The 20,641-nt window shown below is 40.7% G+C and overlaps 1 protein-coding gene across 1 annotated transcript in view; it reads right to left on the reverse strand.

Annotated features, from left to right (window-relative positions):
- Positions 1-7,656: 7,656 nt before the first annotated feature.
- The window catches only part of fcho2 (FCH and mu domain containing endocytic adaptor 2), a 44,767-nt gene continuing 31,782 nt past the window's right edge, over positions 7,657-20,641 (reverse strand). Inside the window, exons 18-26 of the mRNA XM_054611955.1 lie at positions 16,919-17,034; positions 16,703-16,832; positions 15,477-15,588; positions 14,244-14,399; positions 13,406-13,538; positions 11,511-11,710; positions 11,342-11,406; positions 10,309-10,473; positions 7,657-10,226 (exon numbers count right to left, since the gene is read on the reverse strand). Of these exons, the coding sequence (XP_054467930.1) occupies positions 10,204-10,226; positions 10,309-10,473; positions 11,342-11,406; positions 11,511-11,710; positions 13,406-13,538; positions 14,244-14,399; positions 15,477-15,588; positions 16,703-16,832; positions 16,919-17,034 (1,100 nt within the window). The 3' untranslated portion in view covers positions 7,657-10,203. The remainder of the gene's footprint in view (positions 10,227-10,308; positions 10,474-11,341; positions 11,407-11,510; positions 11,711-13,405; positions 13,539-14,243; positions 14,400-15,476; positions 15,589-16,702; positions 16,833-16,918; positions 17,035-20,641) is intronic.

Raw genomic sequence — 20,641 nt, forward strand, 5'->3', positions numbered from 1 at the left:
CAGTCCACAAGTCCCCCCCAAGAGCCTCTCACAGAGAAGTCAAACTGAACGAACACTGAGTAACTCTAAAGCCAGCCGAGAGGACAAAGTTACAGGTTAACCCGACTGCACTTGAATTATGTCGGCCAAAAGAACATAGCGAAGCAGTGTCACCATGTTCAAACGGCAACTTCTCCTTTTCAGCATGAGTGAATGAACTCATGTGGACAACAAGATTACTGCTGCATGCACAAAGTGCTGCTAGGTTGGTGAACTGGGGTGCAGATTATGGCAGAAAAGTCAACTATGGAACCATTTTAATGTACTAAACATACTCCTGCATGATAAAACATAAGCATGCAGTCAAACGATGGAGCTATATTTACAATAAACCCTATATGATTAATATTTAAGTCAGGTATGAGACATGTCACCAGTCCCAAGAGAGCATAACCTGAGGTATGCAGACCATGAGATGAGATTTGGTGGGTTCAAGGTCCGTCTGAGACGCAGGAAAATCAGAAGAAAAAAGGGAGATTCCTGCACGCATGGAACGTGATTCCCGAAATCCACCTTGTCACATGTCGTTTCACACAGACACGTCTTCCATCTGCACCGTTATGCATAACTCATCAGCGACAGCTCACGCTGCAATAGCTGAACAATCGGTGTAGCATGTTAAGTGGAGGGGGGCTTAAAAACACATCACGCTATACGTGTTACAGTCAAGAGGCCAAATGAACTGCACACAGAGTGAAACCCACGCACAGCACGCAGGCGCCCGTCCCACCGGAGAGAAGGGCGTCTGCTGGAGCCGCCCTCAATGCTCAGCAAGACCTACTCTCCATTAGTTTAATTCTGCTTTCACGGTTGTGTGACTAAGCTAAACTTCTCTGAGGTGTCTCCTCCATAGGCTGCAGCAGAGCAGACTGCAAGACGCATGTGTGCTGGAGTCACAAAAACACCTACATTCATGAATTTTTTACTCTGAATGCAAACACGGTGACATGCAAACATGTTTTTCAGTTGAATTTCAGAGCAGTCTGCTCGTCTCCCAGAGGACGGCTTGCGTTTGCCTTCATAAAAGCACAAACCGCTGCATGGCGTGTAAATCGTGAGGAGGGAAAAACGACCGACTCTCAAAGACACAATGCCAGCGGCCTCGATCAAATGTGTGTTTGTGTGTATCTGCGTCCTTGAATGTGTGTGCCCGTGTCTGTCTTTCTGTTTACCGAGGCCTCAGCTCATTTCACTTGGCTCTAATGAACAAAGGGACAGATACCTCCACAAAGAATCCATACGAGTGCAATGTTTAAAGAACCCCCCAGAATTGAAGCTGCGCAGATTCTTTCAATTAGCAAACTCCAAATATTTATGGACCGAACATTTCCTCTCTGGATGGAAGGGGAGTTATGTGTGTGTGTGTGTGTGTGTGTGTGTGTGTGTGTGTGTGTGTGTGTGTGTGTGTGTGTGTGTGTGTGTGTGTGTGTGTGTGTGTGTGTGTCCTGTTGACTCACACTGGGTGTATTGATCCCCCGGGCTTATGCTTCATTTCACTTAAGCTCTGCCACCATCCTTTGAAAAGCTCGTCTGTCAAACATCTGCACAGTCTGCTGTCTCTTTTATTGGAAATAGTCTCAGAGGAGCTGAGTGTCAAATTATCCAGTACAAGTGGAGGTTAGTGGAACACTGTTCATTATTAAATAAAGATGGCACTTCATAGATGCTGCAATTAAAAAGGAAAAGATGCTGACAGACTTGTAGAATCCTAACTCCTAACACATCCATTTGTTTCCTTCATGCAGCAGAGCTTCCAAGCTGCACATTGGGCCCCAAGATTCACCTCCATCATCACCTGATGGAGCCCGATGCTTTAAGGTGTGCAGAAAAGTGACCAAGTCTCACCTCCTGTCTTTTCTGCCTCTGAGCAGTGTCCTTGTCTCCTCATCACCCCTGTGTAAAAGATAATATAACTTTTTTTTGTCGGTTCACACTGAAATTTATCTTGCATTGCATGCTCTAAATAGTGAACAGAGTGACATAAAACATGGTGTCCTTCTCACTCTCCTTCTGTGTGATAGGTGTCCTTGTCTCTTCTCCTTTTGAGTGAACAGTGTCTTTGTCTCTTCTCACTATGTGTTAACTACATCCTTGTCTTTTCTCCATCTGTTTGTTAGGTGTCCTTGTCTCTTCTCATTCTGAGTGAACAGTGTCCTTGTCTCTCCTCTTTCTGTATGAACGGTGTCCTTGTCTCTCCTCTTTCTGTATGAACGGTGTCCTTGTCTCTCCTCTTTATGAACTGTATTGTCTCTCCTCTTTCTGTATGAACGGTGTCCTTGTCTCTTCTCACTCTTAGTGAACGGTGTCCTTGTCTCTCCTCTTTCTGTATGAACGGTGTCCTTGTCTCTTTTCTTGTATTTGTTAGGTGTCCTTGTCTCTTCTCACTCTTAGTGAACGGTGTCCTTGTCTCTTTTCTTGTATTTGTTAGGTGTACTTGTCTCTTCTCACTCTTAGTGAACGGTGTCCTTGTCTCTCCTCTTTCTGTATGAACGGTGTCCTTGTCTCTTTTCTTGTATTTGTTAGGTGTCCTTGTCTCTTCTCACTTTTAGTAAACGGTGTCCTTGTCTCTTCTCCTTTTGTGTGAAAGGTGTCCTTGTCCCTTTTCTTGTGTTTGATAGGTGTCCTTGTCTCTTCTAACTCTCTATGAACTGTGTCCTTGACTCTTATCACTCTGTGTAAAAGGTGTCCTTGATTTTTCTCCTTCTGTACGTACAATGTTCTTGTCTCTTCTAACTCTGTATGAACTCTACCCAATTTAATGATTAAGATTTGCCATATTATCATTTTTCTACTGATATCTGTTGCATGTTATTAAGTTCTGATGGATAAATCCCAATGTTGCTTTTCTGAGGTTTCTTCCATTTTGCCTAACTGAAGTTTTTTGAGAGTGCTTTCTAAACCGTATCAAGGATCAAGGGGAAAATGATACTGTCGTATGATGACAGATTGTAAAGCACTTTCAGGCAAGTGATTTAAGATATAAATAAAATCAATTTACTTAAAAACAGCCAAGATGATGAAGATGTGTCCTCTATATTCTATGTCTCCTATGCTCAAATATATATTATAAAGAACTTGTGTGCTCCTCTTTTTTTTTTATATCCGTTGGGAAGCAAAACAGTTTCAATGGCAGATCGTTCTGGGCCAATAAAAACGGGCCAAAGGATCACAGTAGGAATTAAGACACGACCATTTTTTCAGTGATCCCCTCCCCCAAAACACACACACACACACACACACACACACACACACACACACACACACACACACACACACACACACACACACACACACACACACACACACACACACACACACACACACACACACACACACACACACACACACACTTACCATGACAAATAGCCTGTGACATGCCTCTGTGAACATGGCACGGAAGGGTCCACTCCCTCTCCCCAGGGCCGATAAGGCGGTGGAGTCTAGCAGTGGATGGGACTCCCAGTGTCTCCTCACTGGGTCTGAATTTCACTTCCAGTGACTCATTTCACCTTTGAAGAAAGATCTACAGGGGAACCTCAACAGTTATTTATGTTTCTGTCTGATTGCAGTTGCCGGGGTAACAGCAATACAGTCATTGTGGTTCATCATGTTTACCCATGTTTATTTTTATACAACTTGACATTATTTGACTTCTCGCCAAGAGTTACATTAGAAGATTGACACCACTTTCATATTTCAAGTCAAGTCATTTTTTGAAATTGCATTGAAAAGATTCCCGTATTTTTCACGAACAGTACAGATTATTGTAACGTTCTAATTTCTAGTTTATCAAAAAATACAGTAGTTCAGCGTAAATGTGTTCAAATAGAAAAAAAACAGCCCATTTTTTATACTTCACCTGTTGTTAAAGATTAAGGTTTGTTTTTCAAACCCAAGATCCGCCCTTTAGATTTTGTTCATTGCATATTTTCACAGATACAGGTCAAGGTTTCTGCCACAAAGGTTAGGGTAAAAAAACCAACCTGCATATAGACGAGCTGTGATGACACGTTACACAACAATAGACCCTTTTTCACAGCAGCCATTTTTCCCATGTCAATGCATGTTAAACAACAGAGGTGTAATTAATAGCATGAATAACTATGGCCCTGTTCCATTTAGGTTGGCCAGGGCCCTGGTATTGTGTATGCTGACTCACTGGAATGGCTTCGACACACTAAATAGAATGGGACCTTAATTCATTTGATCAATTACAGCTGTGATTACCCTGCTAGGATGTGTCAAAAGGGCAGAATGACATAAAAAAAAGTATTTTTGTTGTTGTTTTGAGCCAATTACTGTTACCCAGCAGTTGCTTCCACATCTATCTCTACAGTCAGAATCAAATAAAGGCAGAGAAACACATGTTTAGTAGGATGAAGCAGTTCCTTTTTTAGTGATAAATTCCCTGAAAATTCTCTAAAAGAAAGCGAACTGCCGAGTGGAAAATGTGACGGGTGCCTTTGAATGTGCGTCTGACACGTTCAGGGTTTGAGTTATTCTAAAGAGGTCTTCTGGGTTTTGGAGTGAGCAGGAGTAGCAGAGGAGGATAATCCACATTAATGCAATAAACTTACACCCTCCGTGTTTGTTCAGATGGTTTTCCTCCTGGTGGAAGAGCGAGATCAAATGGGCACATCAATCCTAAATAGTCCGTGTTACTTGATGTGGGGCTCTCGCTCTTGCTCTCTGGATCGTAGAATAACTCAACTCTATGGCTCAAGTGGGCCTTTGGACAAACATGACTGTGATGGTGGACAACAAAGACTTAATGCTCCCTTTGCTCCGACTGTTTCACGGAGCTGATTCTGACGTTCAGACTCCCTCAATCGATACCAGACACAGGAGGGTCGACCATCCCAGAACCCAGAACTCACAGTTTTTAAAGGAATAGTTTGACATTTTGGGAGATAGTCTTATTTGCTTTCTTGCCAAAAGTTAAAAGAGAATATTGTTGAGTGGCATTGATCTTCTCATCAAACTCCCAAACTGCTGACTGTGTATTCACCGTACAGTGATGAAAGTAACATCAATCTTCTTATCTAACTCTCAATGCAAAAGCAAATAACGATTTTTTCCCAAAATGTTTAAATATTATTTATTTTTTAAAAGAATACTCTAGCAGCACAAAATCTCTGAAGCGTTCTGTTTTGCGTTCTGTAATCACGTCAGAGCAGGCTTTGGTTGAACACAGGCAAACAGTTCATGTGGCGAGCGAAAGAGGAGAAGCGCATTGGCCAAAAAACTCTTCTAATGTCTGATGATGATTTCTTATTATTGGTTTAGCTTTCAAACTGTATACTTTTGGAAGAAATCGCTCGTATGCGTTGTCTCTTCACTTCATCTCCAGTCTCGTATCGCTATGGCTTTCTGCAACCAGTGAACAGAAGTGACCATATTTGGACTACGGAGAAGCGATTTAGAGACGCCATACGGCTCTGGTAGTGACCTGTCAATACAAGGTAGCCACGCCCTAAAGCACACCCTGCCTTATGGTCTGTTTGACTCTAAATGCGATCATAATTTACTAAATGAACATCATGCTGTATTGAAGAAGACTTGAAACTAGAGATTGAGACCATAAACTCATGTTTACAATGTTTACTGAGGGAATAAATCAAGAGAGAAGTAGAGTCATTTTCTCATAGACTTCTATACAACCAGAGGAGTCGCCCCCTGCTGGACAGTAGAGAGAATGCAAGTTTGAGACACTTCCGCATTGGCTTCACTTTACAGAACTGGAACTGCTGCCCTGTTCCAAGATTGAGTAGCAACACAAACACTCTGGTTTTTGTTTATGAACTGATCAAGCTATATATAATAATAAATGTTCAACAGTGAGCTTTAGAAGTGCTGGTACGCAGATGTTATAATCCTAAAAACGGAGTTATGCTAGCGGTTTCAACGTCTGCAGTCTTTAAGATAAGCTTAGCTAACTGGCCGTGGCTTCGTATTTAGCAAACAAAATATGAAAGTGGTGTCAATCTTCTAATGTAACTCTTGGCGAGAAGTCAAATAATGTCGAGTTGTATAAAAATACCTGGCCACACAAGAGTCTCCACGTGAACCGACACCGTTTTTGGATACAACTTCAGCTCACATGTCTCACTTTGGCCTGTCAGAGAATAACAGCGTACACAAGAGACCCTAAGATCTCTTCCTCTCTCGTCTGAGTGAGGCGGACGGGGAAAAGTAGAGTCAACACTGATGGCTCCCACATGTGGCTGTGAAAAGAGCAGCTCAGACGGTGCATTTCAAACAGCGAGGAGGAGGTCTCCAGGCAGACTTGAGTGTGTAAATATGCACGAGGTGTTGATGTAGTGCCGAGCGCGTACGCACAGTCATGCATACATCCTCCTGAGCGAAGCGCTGCATGAGGTTCTCCCAGTTTATTAGTAACACATGTGTGGTGGTGTCTTCAAGCTTTGTTTTCATGCCCTATCATCCTGCATGCATGGATTATGGTCGTTTAGAAATAACCGATAACAGATTTACTGCTTTCCTCTTGTAGTATTGCAACTTCTGACTTGTTAGCTTACAGCGTTTCATCGGTAAAATCTGTATATCTTAAGGGGGATTTAAAGGGCCAGTTCCCCTCCATACATAAGTGGTATATCTGTCAGTTCAGGTCATGTCAGTGTGATTTGGAAATGTTTCAATCTTTCCACTGAGCACAAATTTCTACCAGAAGTACACCAGCCAAACAAAAAGGAATAAAGTGTTCAAACAAGCTTTGTAGATTAAATAGTGGGGTCTTTTTTTGTTGAGTTAAATATATTTTTTGTTGCTTTGAGATACATTGTATTGTAGTGAACTCTATGCAATAATCTGAAAAGCTCACAGAAACTGTCCCATAATGACCAGACAGAGAAGAGGAGCAACTCAGGTGGACATTGTGGCCTAAAAGCGCTCAACATGTCGGAATGTTTAAGGCGACGTTAGCCTATATTTGCTTATTTTTAAAACAGCTTTCCTTTCCTATAGTGTTAAAGATTACACGCCCAATCTGAGATACAACTACAGCTGATGGGAATGTCATTGGTTTTGGTCATATTTGGTCATAAAAGTAAAAGTATAAAACTATTTGGCAAACTTACATTTTGACTTGAAGGTGCCCAGGTTTTCAAAATGACATCACATAGCTTCGGCCAGAAGAAACAAGTTGCGTCGCGTTCGGTTGCACGACTCGTCTAATACATATTCAAATACACTGACCCGTCTTCGGCTTCCGACACTGATATCATCAGTTGGTGTTAGATGAAAATCTAAGAGATCACTAAAGTCATTAAAAGGTACATTGTCCTGGAACAAAGACTGTCTGTACAAAAATGTGCAACGGCTTGTCTCTACCCCTGTTTCCTGTCCAATAAAAGCAATAAGGGTCCAAAAATAATAAAAATCTTCTCATCCGACTAGTAGATATTGAGATACTTCACTAGATGAGTCCTGCTGGTGCCGATAAAGAAGAGGTCAGGAGATCACCAAAGTCACCGGATTCCATCTCTGGGGACCATGAATATCTGTGCAAAATTAAAATAAATAAGATTGCATGATACATAACTGAATCTCTTAGTTTATGCTCACGATGAAGGCTAAAAGAAACCACACAGAACACGCTTAGTCATTTTAATATATTTGTATATATTCATATATTACACATTTAATACAGGCACAATGAAAAAAATCATAAAGTAGAGACAAAAAGTGGCTGAGATATTGGTAAAAATGTACAATTTATGAGAATCATTTACACAATTGTTTGCTCTCTTTAAACTCTGTTCAATACAACATATAAAGAAATAAAGGATGTGAAAGTGACAACAAAAGAGGAGCCTTGGAAGTGAATTTTGTAGGTTTTTTTTGAGACAGCAAGAACCAGCTTGCTAATACTGAACACTGAATCTGTGAGTGTTTTAATGCATTCGTCTCATCTGAATAAAACCACTGAGATAATTAATTGGGGGAAAAAAGCACAGAGCGACATGTTGATTTATAACTGTACAAATGTCTGGTGGTACAATCTTTAGGATTATTTGTAAACTCATTCATTCCAAATAGCTTCAAAGATTTGGCTGATTAAAGTCCAGAGTGAGATACAAACTTTAGGTTCAGCAAACACAATTTAAATGGATGATTCCATTAATGTCTGCTTCTGGATTATTATTATCAAAAACCTAAACCAGAATCATACAAAACATTAAAAACTGGAGACAACCCCCCCAGACCAGATATGATGAATGAAATCAAACAAGTGATCAATGAATCAAGTATGGATATGAGTTTTAAGTCGGTTAAAAAACTACTCTGAGTAATTTTTCTATAGCACAGCGGAGAGTAAAAAATAAGCCTGATGTGAAAAAAGTTAATTTTCTTTAAAATCTTATCTGAGAGGTCAGTTGGCCACATGATGCACAGTGTCGTCAAACATCACAGCTAATCGCATCTCCAGACACGTCACATACCAGCACATTAACCTATGTATGGATCATCACATGGTTGAGGTCAATGATAATAAAACAAAAAACTACTCCGTCAAGAAGTACAACAGCTTCTACAGCAGCAGCCTTCATTAGTAAAAAGACAAGAATGAAGCACCAAGAGTCAAACGTGGCATCCATCCATCCATCCATCCATCCATCCATCCATCCGTTTTCTACACCCGCTTGTGCTGCTTGTAGTTGCGAGAGGCTTATCCCAGCATGCACTTGGTTAAAAAGGCAGGGCAGGCCGGTAATGACAGTACTGTGTCACCATATCTAACCACATTCAACCACACTGGATTACTCAGTGTCGTAGTAATGGTGATAAGGCATCTCCATCACTAGTTTGGCCTCGTTGTGCTACTTCGCTCACTCGCATCGTCTGCTGAACAGCGAGCGAGCGAACGAACGAGAGGTTTCAGGTCAACCGACGAGCGTCAGATAGAAAGAAAAGACAAGATAGAAAAGAGTTCGATGGTCAAACTCAGTCGCAGAAAGGCAAACGTGACTCATTCATTTTGTGGAAGACAGTCGGGTTGTAAAAAGAGGAGACGTTTTTCCCTTCAACATCCAAATAAAAGGAGTAAAAACTGGCACTTTGTTGGTGCTTTTTCTTAATAACTGTGCTGTAGTGTATAAAAGAAAAAAGTAGATTCAGGCACATTTCTCCATTATTGGGGCACAAAAGTGTGATTTAAAAAAAGGCTACAAGTTTTTGCAATTTGGGGTTATTTCCCTTGTTTTGTTTCTTTAAAGCATCTAAACATTTGACAAAATGTTTTACAGTCAAGATTTCTTTCATAAAGTGTACAAATGAACGGCTTAAACACTTTAAAAGTACAAGCCATGACTGAGAGGGGAATTAACAAGTTCAATTCTAAAAAAAGACCCCATTAGGGGTAAAAGTTTAAAAAAACACTCCATGCTTTTCACCACAGAGAAATGTAGCTTAAATCTGGAAAACCCAAATCTGGGTAAAAAACATTTTGTTGCCTGTTGATCCGCAGAATAAGACGAGGCACTGAGGTCAGATCTTTCTGTTTTTTGCATTAGTGCGAAAGCACTTCAATGTTATTCTAAGAGATCAAGCTTGTGCCATAAGTGTGTGAGTTCTGCTTAAGACAGATTCTACCTTCATTGCTTCATTGCACATGATAAAAAAAAATAAAAAAATCGTGAGGAGGAAGAGAGAGAAGGATCAGTAAACAGAAGTGATTTGAGCGTTGAGCAGAATGATCAGTGTTAATATTTACAGTTCAGAGGAAGGAACCTTTTCTTCTCTTCCATGGTTTTGTTTTATATTCCTTATAGGCTCTTGAGAAAAGATGAATATAAGAGGAAGAAGAGCGTCTGAAAGATTGTTAGTGCACGTTTTTTTTTTTTTTATGATTTCAAATACAATATAGATTTATATCTAATGTATAATGACTATACAAAAGTGAGTTGATCAGAAAGCATTATTAGACTTCATATCTACACATTTCCTGAAAGCTCATCTTCTTTTCTTTCTTTTCTTTTTTCTTAAACAGTGTTCAATACTCAGTGCTGTGTTATTGTAGTGAGATTCTCGCCTCCCGGGCTGAAAGCTCAGATGGATCCAGAGGTTCAGGAAGCTTTGTAAAGTTGCCAACTTTTGCGTCAAACAAGATGTTTTCTTTCTTGAGAACCAGAGTGGTGGGTCGACTCAGCAATCTGCCATGTAACGACCTAACGAACAGAACAAAAGAGGTGCAGTTTGAGCCGTTTGATTCATTAAATACACGTGCTGATGATCCAGCGTTCTACATACCTGTGGCAAACCTCTTCTTGTTGAGGGAAAGTCTGTATCCGGGGCCCTGCAGCTCCATGTCCACTCCTGACAGGGTGCTCCCCTCGCTCATGAACTGCACTGCTAGAGTGGAGGGGTTCGATGGGCCGTCTGACAGTTCAAACTTGGCCCTCAGGGACCCGGCGCCTAGGGGTCAAACACAAACAAATGCACTCACTTTGCAGCAGGGGCGTAAATTTAGACAGTGCAGGCGGCGGGGTTGCAGTGGGCAAAGACCGGACCCTGGCAAGTGATTCAGATTGCCGCCTGTGTTCCAATTAGAACAAACATTAACGTAGAAGAGGAGTCATTTGCTGTACGTGTCCTCAATCTATCCTCGTAAAACACTCGGTATAATATCTAACAAAATAGTTACTCCTCATTTTTTGTGCGTTTCCCTTCAAAAGTTCAGCAACAAATGTCTTTTTCGGAAACAACTTAGTTAGGTTAAGGTAACAAAAATACTTGATAAGGTTTAGGAAAGATTATGTTATGTGACAAATAAATCTACATTGACTTCTCGTTCCAGGTCAGCGATCTCCTGGATGACGGAATCTCTCTCCTTTTTTTGTTCTTCTGTTTGTTCTTCTGTTTTAATGATTTTGTGGGATATCTACGAATTGCAGCGATTTCTTTTTCAGGTATAGCTACGAGCGCTGTATGAGAACAGGCTGATGTCCTCGACAAAAGGCAAAGCCATCTTCGTCATGGTTTGAATTTTCTGGGTAAAACAGTTTATAATAACTATAAAAACTATAAATAAACAATAAAAAAAACATTCAATTAAATGAATAATTTCTTATTTTCTTAGGTATTTTGGTTATATACAAACATACAATAATTGCTGTGTAATATGTATGTCAATGTCTTTATCTTATCATGTGCAGAGACGATACAATAATGTGTCTGTTTTGTAACTATCTTGCTCTCTTCCTCACCATTCAAACTCTCTGCAGGTAAGACTTTCAACAAACTTTCTCTGATTGCAAACAAAGAAGAGAAGAAGACGACTTACCTTCATTTTCAGACTTTTCTGAGATGTCACTCAGCTTCCACAGACACTTATTCTGCTCGGCATTCCTAAAATCAGAGAAAGGAATAAGCTTCCACTGTGGAACTAAGACAGAGAAATGTTTTCATACTCTTTGTTCTCCTGCTGATGTATAACGAGCACCACATTTTACCAGATGGAGTTGGGCAGAGACTGCATGTTGGTGACTCCTCCGTCTACGGGCACTAAGATCTGAACGTTGGATAGAGGACCCGGGGAGGCCATGGACTCGGGGTTGTAGCGGTAGTCCACCCGCAGGTCCGATGTACTCGGTGTGCACTTCCAGTACACGGCCAGGTTGAGAGGAGTGGAATGGATCCCGTCCGACTGCACCTGAACACAGCATGGTTGAACAGAGCTGCTTTGAGTTTAAGCAAAAAGCGATGTTCCCGATATCCGCAGCTGCAGTGACTACAAGTCTCAATTTCATAGTTATGACACAAACACATTTATTTGGCAAAAAAAGACCAATTAGTCTTCCATCAACTTAAAGCCAACTAGCCAAATTCACTGATTGCTTGTTTTACACGTTTATGAGCTTATATTTCTTTATATTTCTAGATTTTCTTTCACAACCACACGAAAACTAAAACTGAGCTGGGAGTGATTAATGGGGGACGGGACGGCCTTTAGTGGTTTGTGAGCCAACTGGGAGACCAAAGTTTGATGCCAGTATGGCTGAACCAGCTGAAGAATCACTTAACAAAATATTTAACCCCTACTTACTCTAGGGCTGCATTTGCTGTCTGAAAATGTAAAATTTCCCATTATGGATTGATCTAAATAAAGAAATCCTCCATAAATAAAGAAATATAATTTATACATTCATGTCTTAGTGTCGGATGTGTATGATCAGAAACTCTTGACTGGTTCAAAAAGACAAACGGCAACAAACATATATAGATTATTATAAATTTCCCAGCATGCATCTGATATAAGGAAAATTAGCTCTTCAAATTTTCAAAAATACAAAGTAAATTTACCAAACTTATAGAACATAACACAATAACAAACAATTGTATTACACATGTTTGTATTAGCCTACATTCTATTATTTATTTGAAGTTAATATAAGCTTAATATATGTTGCTTACTTTATATTTAGCTTACTGATTTTACGTTTTTTCTTTTTGTCTTTTGTATTTGCTTATAAAGTTTATTGAGGTAAGATTCCTCCTATAAGCTCAGACTCATTTTTTAATTTCCGGTGCACAACTTGCTTCTCTTCTTCTGTTGTTGTGTTTCTGCTGCTTTGTTTTATTGTGCAAAAAGAAAAAAACACACCAAAGTCACTCTAATAGTCAAAATGCTTCTGATGCAAAGAGTTTGGAGTTTTGTGATGATCGTGCTTTTTTCCATAAATTCTTTGTATGGCGCTGACAACTTGGACTTTATAGATGAAGCTTTTACAATATTATTTCATATGCACAATGACTTAAACATAAACTAATATAATAATGTAAATAAGCCAGTCTGAAGCTATAAAACCAGCCTTTGTGGGGTTTGTTTAAAAGATGATGTCATCCAGCGGTGGCATTTTCGCGTGTGAGGCTGCAGGATTTTCGGGGCCGGGCGTACGGTATACAGCTGAGGTTTAAACCAGACTGTAACAGGGTTTTAGAGCAGTAAATTAAATTAGAAAGCCAGTCTGGGACCACAAATTAATTCAATTCAAAAGATTGTGAGGATGTGTGGCAGGCACAGACAGAAGGTTAAAACTATTTGATGTATTTTAAAGAATATTCCAGACTAAAGTTGCAGGATCGAATACAGCGTTATGACTATACTATGATATAAAGGATTATCTTATTTTATCTTATTATCTTTACCTCTGGAACGTGGCTTTCAAATATTTCACATAGAATAAAGACATTGCAACACTCCACTAATTGTTTTTCCCTCATCTTCTATTTTTGCTTGTTTTTGTAGACTTGTCTGGAGTGTGAAGCACTTGGGAAGTTTTTTTTTTTTTAGAAAGCATTCTTTTTCTACAGATATTTTTTTCTGGATTAAGGTTCTGGACCTGACCTGGTATTTCAGGATGTCCACGTTATAATAGGAAGCTGTAGGATTCTGTTCTGAAGATTTCCTGAGGTAGGACGTCAGCGCTTGCATGTTGAACCAGAAGTCCTTGGAATTTGAGTCACTTTGGGAAGGATCACTATATAGAAAGTAAAAAAACAGTCAGAAAAACACACACACACACACACTGATGCACAAGGAATAATCAGAGGCTCAATTATTCATCGCTCCTCCTGGCTTTGTGTGCAAAGCTCCAATAGCTTGGAAAAAATGACCCTGTTATATCCAACCAGCTACTAAATCATGAATTCCTTTTGATTCAATTAGTTCAACCGTGTGGTCTTGGGATAACGGAGAGAGGAAGGAGGAGAAACATTAAAACGATGTCATTTTGCTTTACTTTTTAAGAAAGAATACGAACGTGTCAAATGGAGTTTGCGTCAAAAAGTCATAGTTTTAAATCCAACAAAGTTTAAAGCATATTTGAAACTTGCTCTGCTTGTGAGGTCAAATCCACATTAAACACCTTTGACTGGGATTAAAGAGGTGAGAGGCAACGTAATGTGTGTTAAATGAAGCAGATGTTATATGAAGTGTGCTGTTCTCTGCTGTTCTCTGCTGTTTCAGCACGTAAAGTATTTCAGAAGAGACATGAGCTGTTGAGAACCTGGCTGTTAACGTCTGGTGGAAAATACTTGCCTGACAGCTTAATGACGGGTTTATGTCAGATTACTAATTGAATTTCCTCCCACTGACGCAGACAACATTTCCTCTATTCGCACTCGAATCTCCGCGTCCAACTTATCAACTCATCGTTTTAGCCGTTTGGTTCTGAACGTCTCACCTGTATAGTAGCTGCTGGTTGGGTAAGATCTGCTCCAACCTGCTGGTGTTCTTCAGTTTGAAGGTGAGCACGGCGGGGGAGGGGTTGGTGGTGAACACCTTGATGATGCCCATGGGGAACGACAAGGTCATGTCTCCTGTGATCTTCACAATGCACCTGTGAAATGTAGCCATGTGAGTGTCATTTCCAATTACAGCGATAATTGTTTTTGTTAAAGTTACTTTTAACTGGTTATGAAGGAAGGGAGGGCAGGGGAGAACCAGAACCAGGACTGTCACAATGCTGCAGTTAAATAAGTGGTTTTCTAAACCGAGTCTGGTTCTCAGAAACACCCACACTTTTGGCAGAAACCCCCAAAATTGGTAAAAAAAAAGGAAAGTTCCTCGTAGTAGCTTTAATCAAATGTCAAAAAACTGTCAGAACCAAAATCAAATTCTGCCTTATTCAATAATAAATGATAAACAATAGAGAAAAGTGATAAATCATCACATTTGAGAGCTGGAACCAGAGACTGTTTGTCATTTTTTGATTGAAAAATGACTAAAACAATAAGTCGATTATCAAAGTTATTGTTCATTTTCATTTAGCTCAAATAATGTTTTTACAACTATTAATAAGTACACAACTACATTTGATATATTCGGTCTAATTATGAATTGTTTAGCCTACTAATCCACTTTTTATACATAATGTGGATATCAAACACACTGGCTTTATGTTGCAGGTGTCACATCTTCATTCCCCCTTTTCCTAATACACATCTGTATGCTTTTATAGTCTAATATAAATCAGGTTTCTTCATTCGGTTGGGGTTGGCCTATGTGCTGTGGTGGTAACGTCCCACAGCGGGTCTCCACCACGCACCGTGTCTCCGCTGCATTGCTTATGAAATGTTCCATTTACTAATCCCTGCAAAAATAAGCCTTTTGCACAGCAGCAATTTAACAGCAGTTAACCAATAAACGGCTGTGTGTTTTCTCTGCCCCAGACTATAATCCGCCCCGCGTAGGTTATCCGCTCTGAAAGAATGGTGTCAGACTAATGCAAAAAAAATAAAAAAATAAAAAATTCCACACATGCAGAGCCAGAGGCAGGTCTGGGTGAAGCACCACGAACTGCAGGACTCATAACGTCATATGTGTTGTAGTTTTAAGTTCAAATATGGACAAAGATGTGTATGCCTGCAGGTCCACGTCGGGGCCCTCGAGCAGCAGGAGGTCATGTGAGACTCACTTAGTGGGATCAGCTCCTTTGAAGTAAGCATTAACCGATTCTGTGAAGGCCACGGCGATGGGCAAAGCATCTAGAGATCCCAAGGTCACCGGGCTGGGACCGCGAGACGTCCCTGAGAACGAGAGAGGAACGGAGTTAGAGGTCTGTTGACTCAGCTGTGGATCAGACTTTTTACAACAGCGGGGTCCAAAGCTCACATCTGAATTAGGAGGGCTTGATCATGCAGAGATGCATTATGCAATTTAAAATATTTGTAGTATTGCATTTCATGAAGTCAGTCATTCACACATCGCAAAATCAGTACATTGTTATTTTTCAAATAAAGAAAAATAAGCTACGTTTTTAAGAGTAGATCATGCTACAGCTGCTTTAGTTCAAATTAAGTAATACAAGACAGGCAGAATGAGCTCAGACAGCATATTAAAGTCAACAAAGGACGTACCATTCATGACGTCATTATTATAATGATCAAATCTTTATAATGTTAGGAGCTGATGGTGCTGAAAAAGGTGAATATGGAGAGCAAACAAGACAGAGAAATACAATCACTGCAAAGCAAGATAACCAGTTGTCCATCCAGCTGTCAAACAGACTGGTGTTAGTTTGAGTTAAATACGGAGGAGAGTCCTCTTGTATGAACTTCAACCGTACCTGCTGGTGTTTCACACCGCTTCTCAAAGGTAGGCAGCTTCGATATGAACACATCGTCCTCTTTACGCCAAATATTTAAAGGCATAAAGAAAGAGAGGAGGAGATGGAGAAACCCAGAGAGCACACATGTGAGCGAGAGGTGATGCAGAGCACAGTTCTGAGTCCTGAATGTGTTTGTGGCAGGTGAGCCCTAAGCTGACGAGGCTGTAATGACCGCACGGAGATGGACGAGGAGCTAACAGGCCCTAATGAGGACATCAGTGAAATGTTTGCAGAGTGGAGGTGATGACGGGGGAAAAGGAGGAAACAAGAAGACTCACTTTGGCTTAGTAGAAAGAAAGGAGAGAGGGAGAGCAGCTCTGGCTCGGGGGAGGAGAGGGGGAGGGCAAAGATGTGCTCGGCTCCTGGAAGCAGAGGAGTCAAGGAAGGAAGGAAGGAAGGAAGGAAGGAAGGAGTGAGAGAGGAGGAAAACACGGGACATTGTGTTGCAGAGACAAAAGGTATGTGGCAAGTTGGAGAAAGAGCTGAAGAAGAAGGAGAGGATATAGTTGTGATGAGACACGGAGGAGGCTTACCGACGGTGGGGGTGTTAGCGGCGCTGAGCGAGGCGTTGGAGGACAAGGAGGAGGAGCTCTCCGCCCGGGCGAGAGGCGCAGCAGGAGGAGGGCTGGCGTTGGAGGTCTTGGGTGGGCTGAACGGCCGTACCTGAGGGAAGCGGGTCATTAATGTAAACCGCATGGGGCATTGTTGTGTTGCATGGTGCATCCTGTAGGGATGTTGCATTTACTCACAATCTCATTGATTCCTGTGAGTTTTCCTGTGGGGAGTTTGGGTCTGGAGGAGGGTCGAGGTGGAGGCACCAGGGCTCCGGCTGTCAGCGGGGTGGTCGGTCGGTTCGGTACTGGCACTACACGGAGAGAAACACGCGTGAGTTTTGCTGGGTAGTGTCAGAAAAAAGCATGTGAATCGGGTACAAAACAAACATGTATGCAGTGTGCTTCATTGAAGGAAACGCAGAACCATCATGCATAAACCTCTAGTTTAAAAACCATAAGAGCAAAACCACAACAGGTAACAACAAAGAAGTAAAACACATTCCAAACTCAATTTCATCAAAAGAAACTCAAAGACAAACATGTTGCAAACCAGGCAGTGAGTTATAGAAAAAAAAGAGAAACAAAACAAACAAATAAGCAACAGAATTGTCAAGTTCAAATACAAAACAAATGCAAAAAAAAGAAAAAAAAGAAAACATACAGTTAAAAATAATACAAAATATAAAACTCCAAACCTCAGGCATAAAACACGTCTCTAGCATCGGTTCTGATGTTACCATTAAATATTTTGCCTGATGGAGCTGCTGCCATCGTTCTATCTGTACTCCCAGAGAAGACGTCAGAGAAACAGTTTCCGTCTTCTCCGCTGCTCGCCGTTGTTTTGCAGGAGGCGTCGGCGGATTCATCGGAGAGGAAGCGACACGACCTGCCGGATCCGGGCGGAGGCCTCTGGAGCTCCTTCACCGACGACCCTGACCCCTGACGGCGAACTGGAGCGAAATTATCACTGAAGGCGATCCACTGGCTCTGGGACCAGGACACGGAGGAGAAGGCGTCCACGCTCTTCGGAGGGCTGGAAGCGGTTGGGTTCTGGACCGGGTCAATGGGCTCGGTCGGCAGGGTGATGGGGGCGCTCTGGGCCCTCGCCGGAGCGGGTTTGAGTGCTTGTAAGGGGTTTTCTGGTGAGTCCCAGGGGGAGGAGGTGGACGAGGAGAAAGAGGAGACATCTTTGGACTGCTGGCTCTCTGCCAGAGGAGGAGAGCGTTCCCGTTGTGTCACGACCTCCGCTGATGGGGGCGATGTGATTGGCGTAAATATGACAAATGCAAAGTATAGAAGGTAGACAGATGAGACATGGAGCAATACAAGCATAGTACAAACGTGGATCCTCAACATCATTGCTTTTACCTCATACATATGAAAAAACATTCTTCTACCAGTATTTGCTGGATGAAATGCCTGTCTGTTATACTAGGATGTATACTATAGTTGTAAGTACATTAATATATATATATATATATATATATATATATATATATAAAATATATACAAAATGTACCTGACCTGCTGGTGTAAGTACTAGTACAGTGATGTCATATCTAAAGCGTTTCTGAACGGCTGAGTAATCATTTTGAACCCAGATGGGTCAAACATCCCTCTAGCAGGGTACTGAGGAGTTTTAATCACTGGGTAATGTTCACAGTTAGTGATGTGTCACTGGGTCATCAACTGACATAACAATAGTGTGTCTGCTCTCACACGCTCTCACACACCTGTATCATGTGAGGTGGGAGGTGAATGAGGCTCTATTGTGACTTAGACTGCGGTTTAAAGACATACATGGAGCCAAAATAACAATAACTTAAGGGTGAAAAAACTTTTCAAGTAACCATCAAGGCAAGAACTGGTTCAAAGGTTTTGGTTAAAAAAATTGCAAAAAACTTCCCGTGAAAATCGCTGCCAGAAGACCCTAACCATAAGACCTAAACCATTAGAGTCCAATGCCTAACCTTAATCATCTCAAACGAGCTTTTCAAATTAAGGGTTACCATCTACAATCCTCGAGCATCAGTTTTAAAAATAAACTGCTGTTTTCACAGAAAACAACTTTACAACGTTTAGGAAGAGTTTGTGGTTTTGGTTAATGTACGCATGTTTCTTTCTTAGTTATGTTGGCTACGTTATGGACACAACATAGTAACGTTACGTTAACATTTCCCTATCGTTTTGTAACCTACATATTGACGCTACTTTTCACAAGTTACTTAGTAACGTTACGTAATGTCACGTAACTTGAAATAGCTCAATAAGTAAACATCGACTTCTGTATTGTATTATATTTATATTATTATCAGTCATTTAGCTGTTGGTTTGTTTTCCATTTGTTACTGGTGTTCCTTGATATTGATGCAGTTCACCTGTATTTGGCATGTGTTTTTTCAGACAAATATTCTGCAGTATTATTTTAATACCAATGGAGCATTAATCTAATCACAGAGGATTTGGCCTGTTTGGATATATTATAATTGTCTCAAGTTGTTTTCAAAATCATGCATATTGCATTGTGGATTGCCAGACCTTAAACAGCTGAGTGTTAAGTCTTCTCTAGGTGTTTACATTATGTTGTTCTGCCCCTTTAATATTTGCACACACAGCATACTGAGCATGCAGTTAAACTAACGTTTATAAATATATATATATATATTATCAAATATTTAATTAGTGTCTACAATTACTACATATTTTTCTTGCTCTCACAGAGACCTTTAACCACATGCAAACTCTGCATAACCCTAGTTTTGGTATACTGTTTTTACATAAATATCATGCTTATTTTAAACTATTATTTTAAGATCTTTCCTCTTTACAGAAATAAATGTGCTAAGCGATGTCCCTGATTTTAGACACATAAGGACATTAAAGTAGGAGTCAGTCTGAATCTCACACGTTCACATGCATTTAAATAAAAACCAAAACATAAATACCATGCAAAACAGAAGTTGATGAATGCTTCAACGAGTTTCGTTCAGATCACTGTCTGATAAACGGGGCACACACACATTTTACCTGATGCCTCTGGCAGAAAGACGTCTGAGTCATTCATCAGAAAAGGTGGAGATGGAGGGATTGAAAGGAAGATAGAGGCAAGGTCTAACAAGAAAAGGTCATGAAAATAAGTAAATAAAATCAATAAAACATCAACAAAATTTCAACTCAGTGACAAAGTAATAAAACAAAAAGCAAAGTAAAACCAAAACAATAAGTCAAAGAAGAAAATGTACAAAACAAATCAATAAATGAAACATATGACAAATAAGAAAGACATTTTTTTACATTCTTTGCTTCATTCAGTAAGAGTTTAATCGTTTTAATAGCCAGACTGGACTAGTGTAATGTGTCATGTGTGCATTGGGAGCTGGTGACGCTGCCTCACTGTACACAGAGAGATTTAACAGGCTGTTAATTTCCATCACCGCATCTTAATCGGGGCACTCTACGATGCTCTTTAGACATTTAAGCCGCGACCTTTGACAGTAACGAGACGATGTTTGACAACATCCGTGCCAGTGGGCTTTACGGCCGGCCCTCTGACCTCAACGAGGTGCCAATTAACTGTGGATTACGCTTAGCCTAGGCGATGGGTCAGCGCTGATGTCACTCTGTTTAAACACCGCTGTCATGCACGTAAAGCCGTGAGATTCACTCCGACAACGCTTAAAAGTGAAGTAAAACAAACACTCAAATGTCTGTGAGAGACTTTTCAAAAAAGATTTAAATGAAACAAGAGGAGCACATGATTGGAAAAATGACTGAAAACTGGGATAGAAAAAGCTGGCTTTTTCCTTCTCTGAAGTTGAATATTCTGTTAACCTCAGGGGTCAGTTCCTTCATCTGAGAGGACAGGCTTCCAACTCAGTAGTTTAGAAAAAGAAAGAAAGAGGGGGAGACATGAACGCA

The sequence above is a fragment of the Anoplopoma fimbria genome, chromosome 14 (genome assembly GCF_027596085.1).
Source record: "Anoplopoma fimbria isolate UVic2021 breed Golden Eagle Sablefish chromosome 14, Afim_UVic_2022, whole genome shotgun sequence".
NCBI lineage: Eukaryota > Metazoa > Chordata > Actinopteri > Perciformes > Anoplopomatidae > Anoplopoma > Anoplopoma fimbria.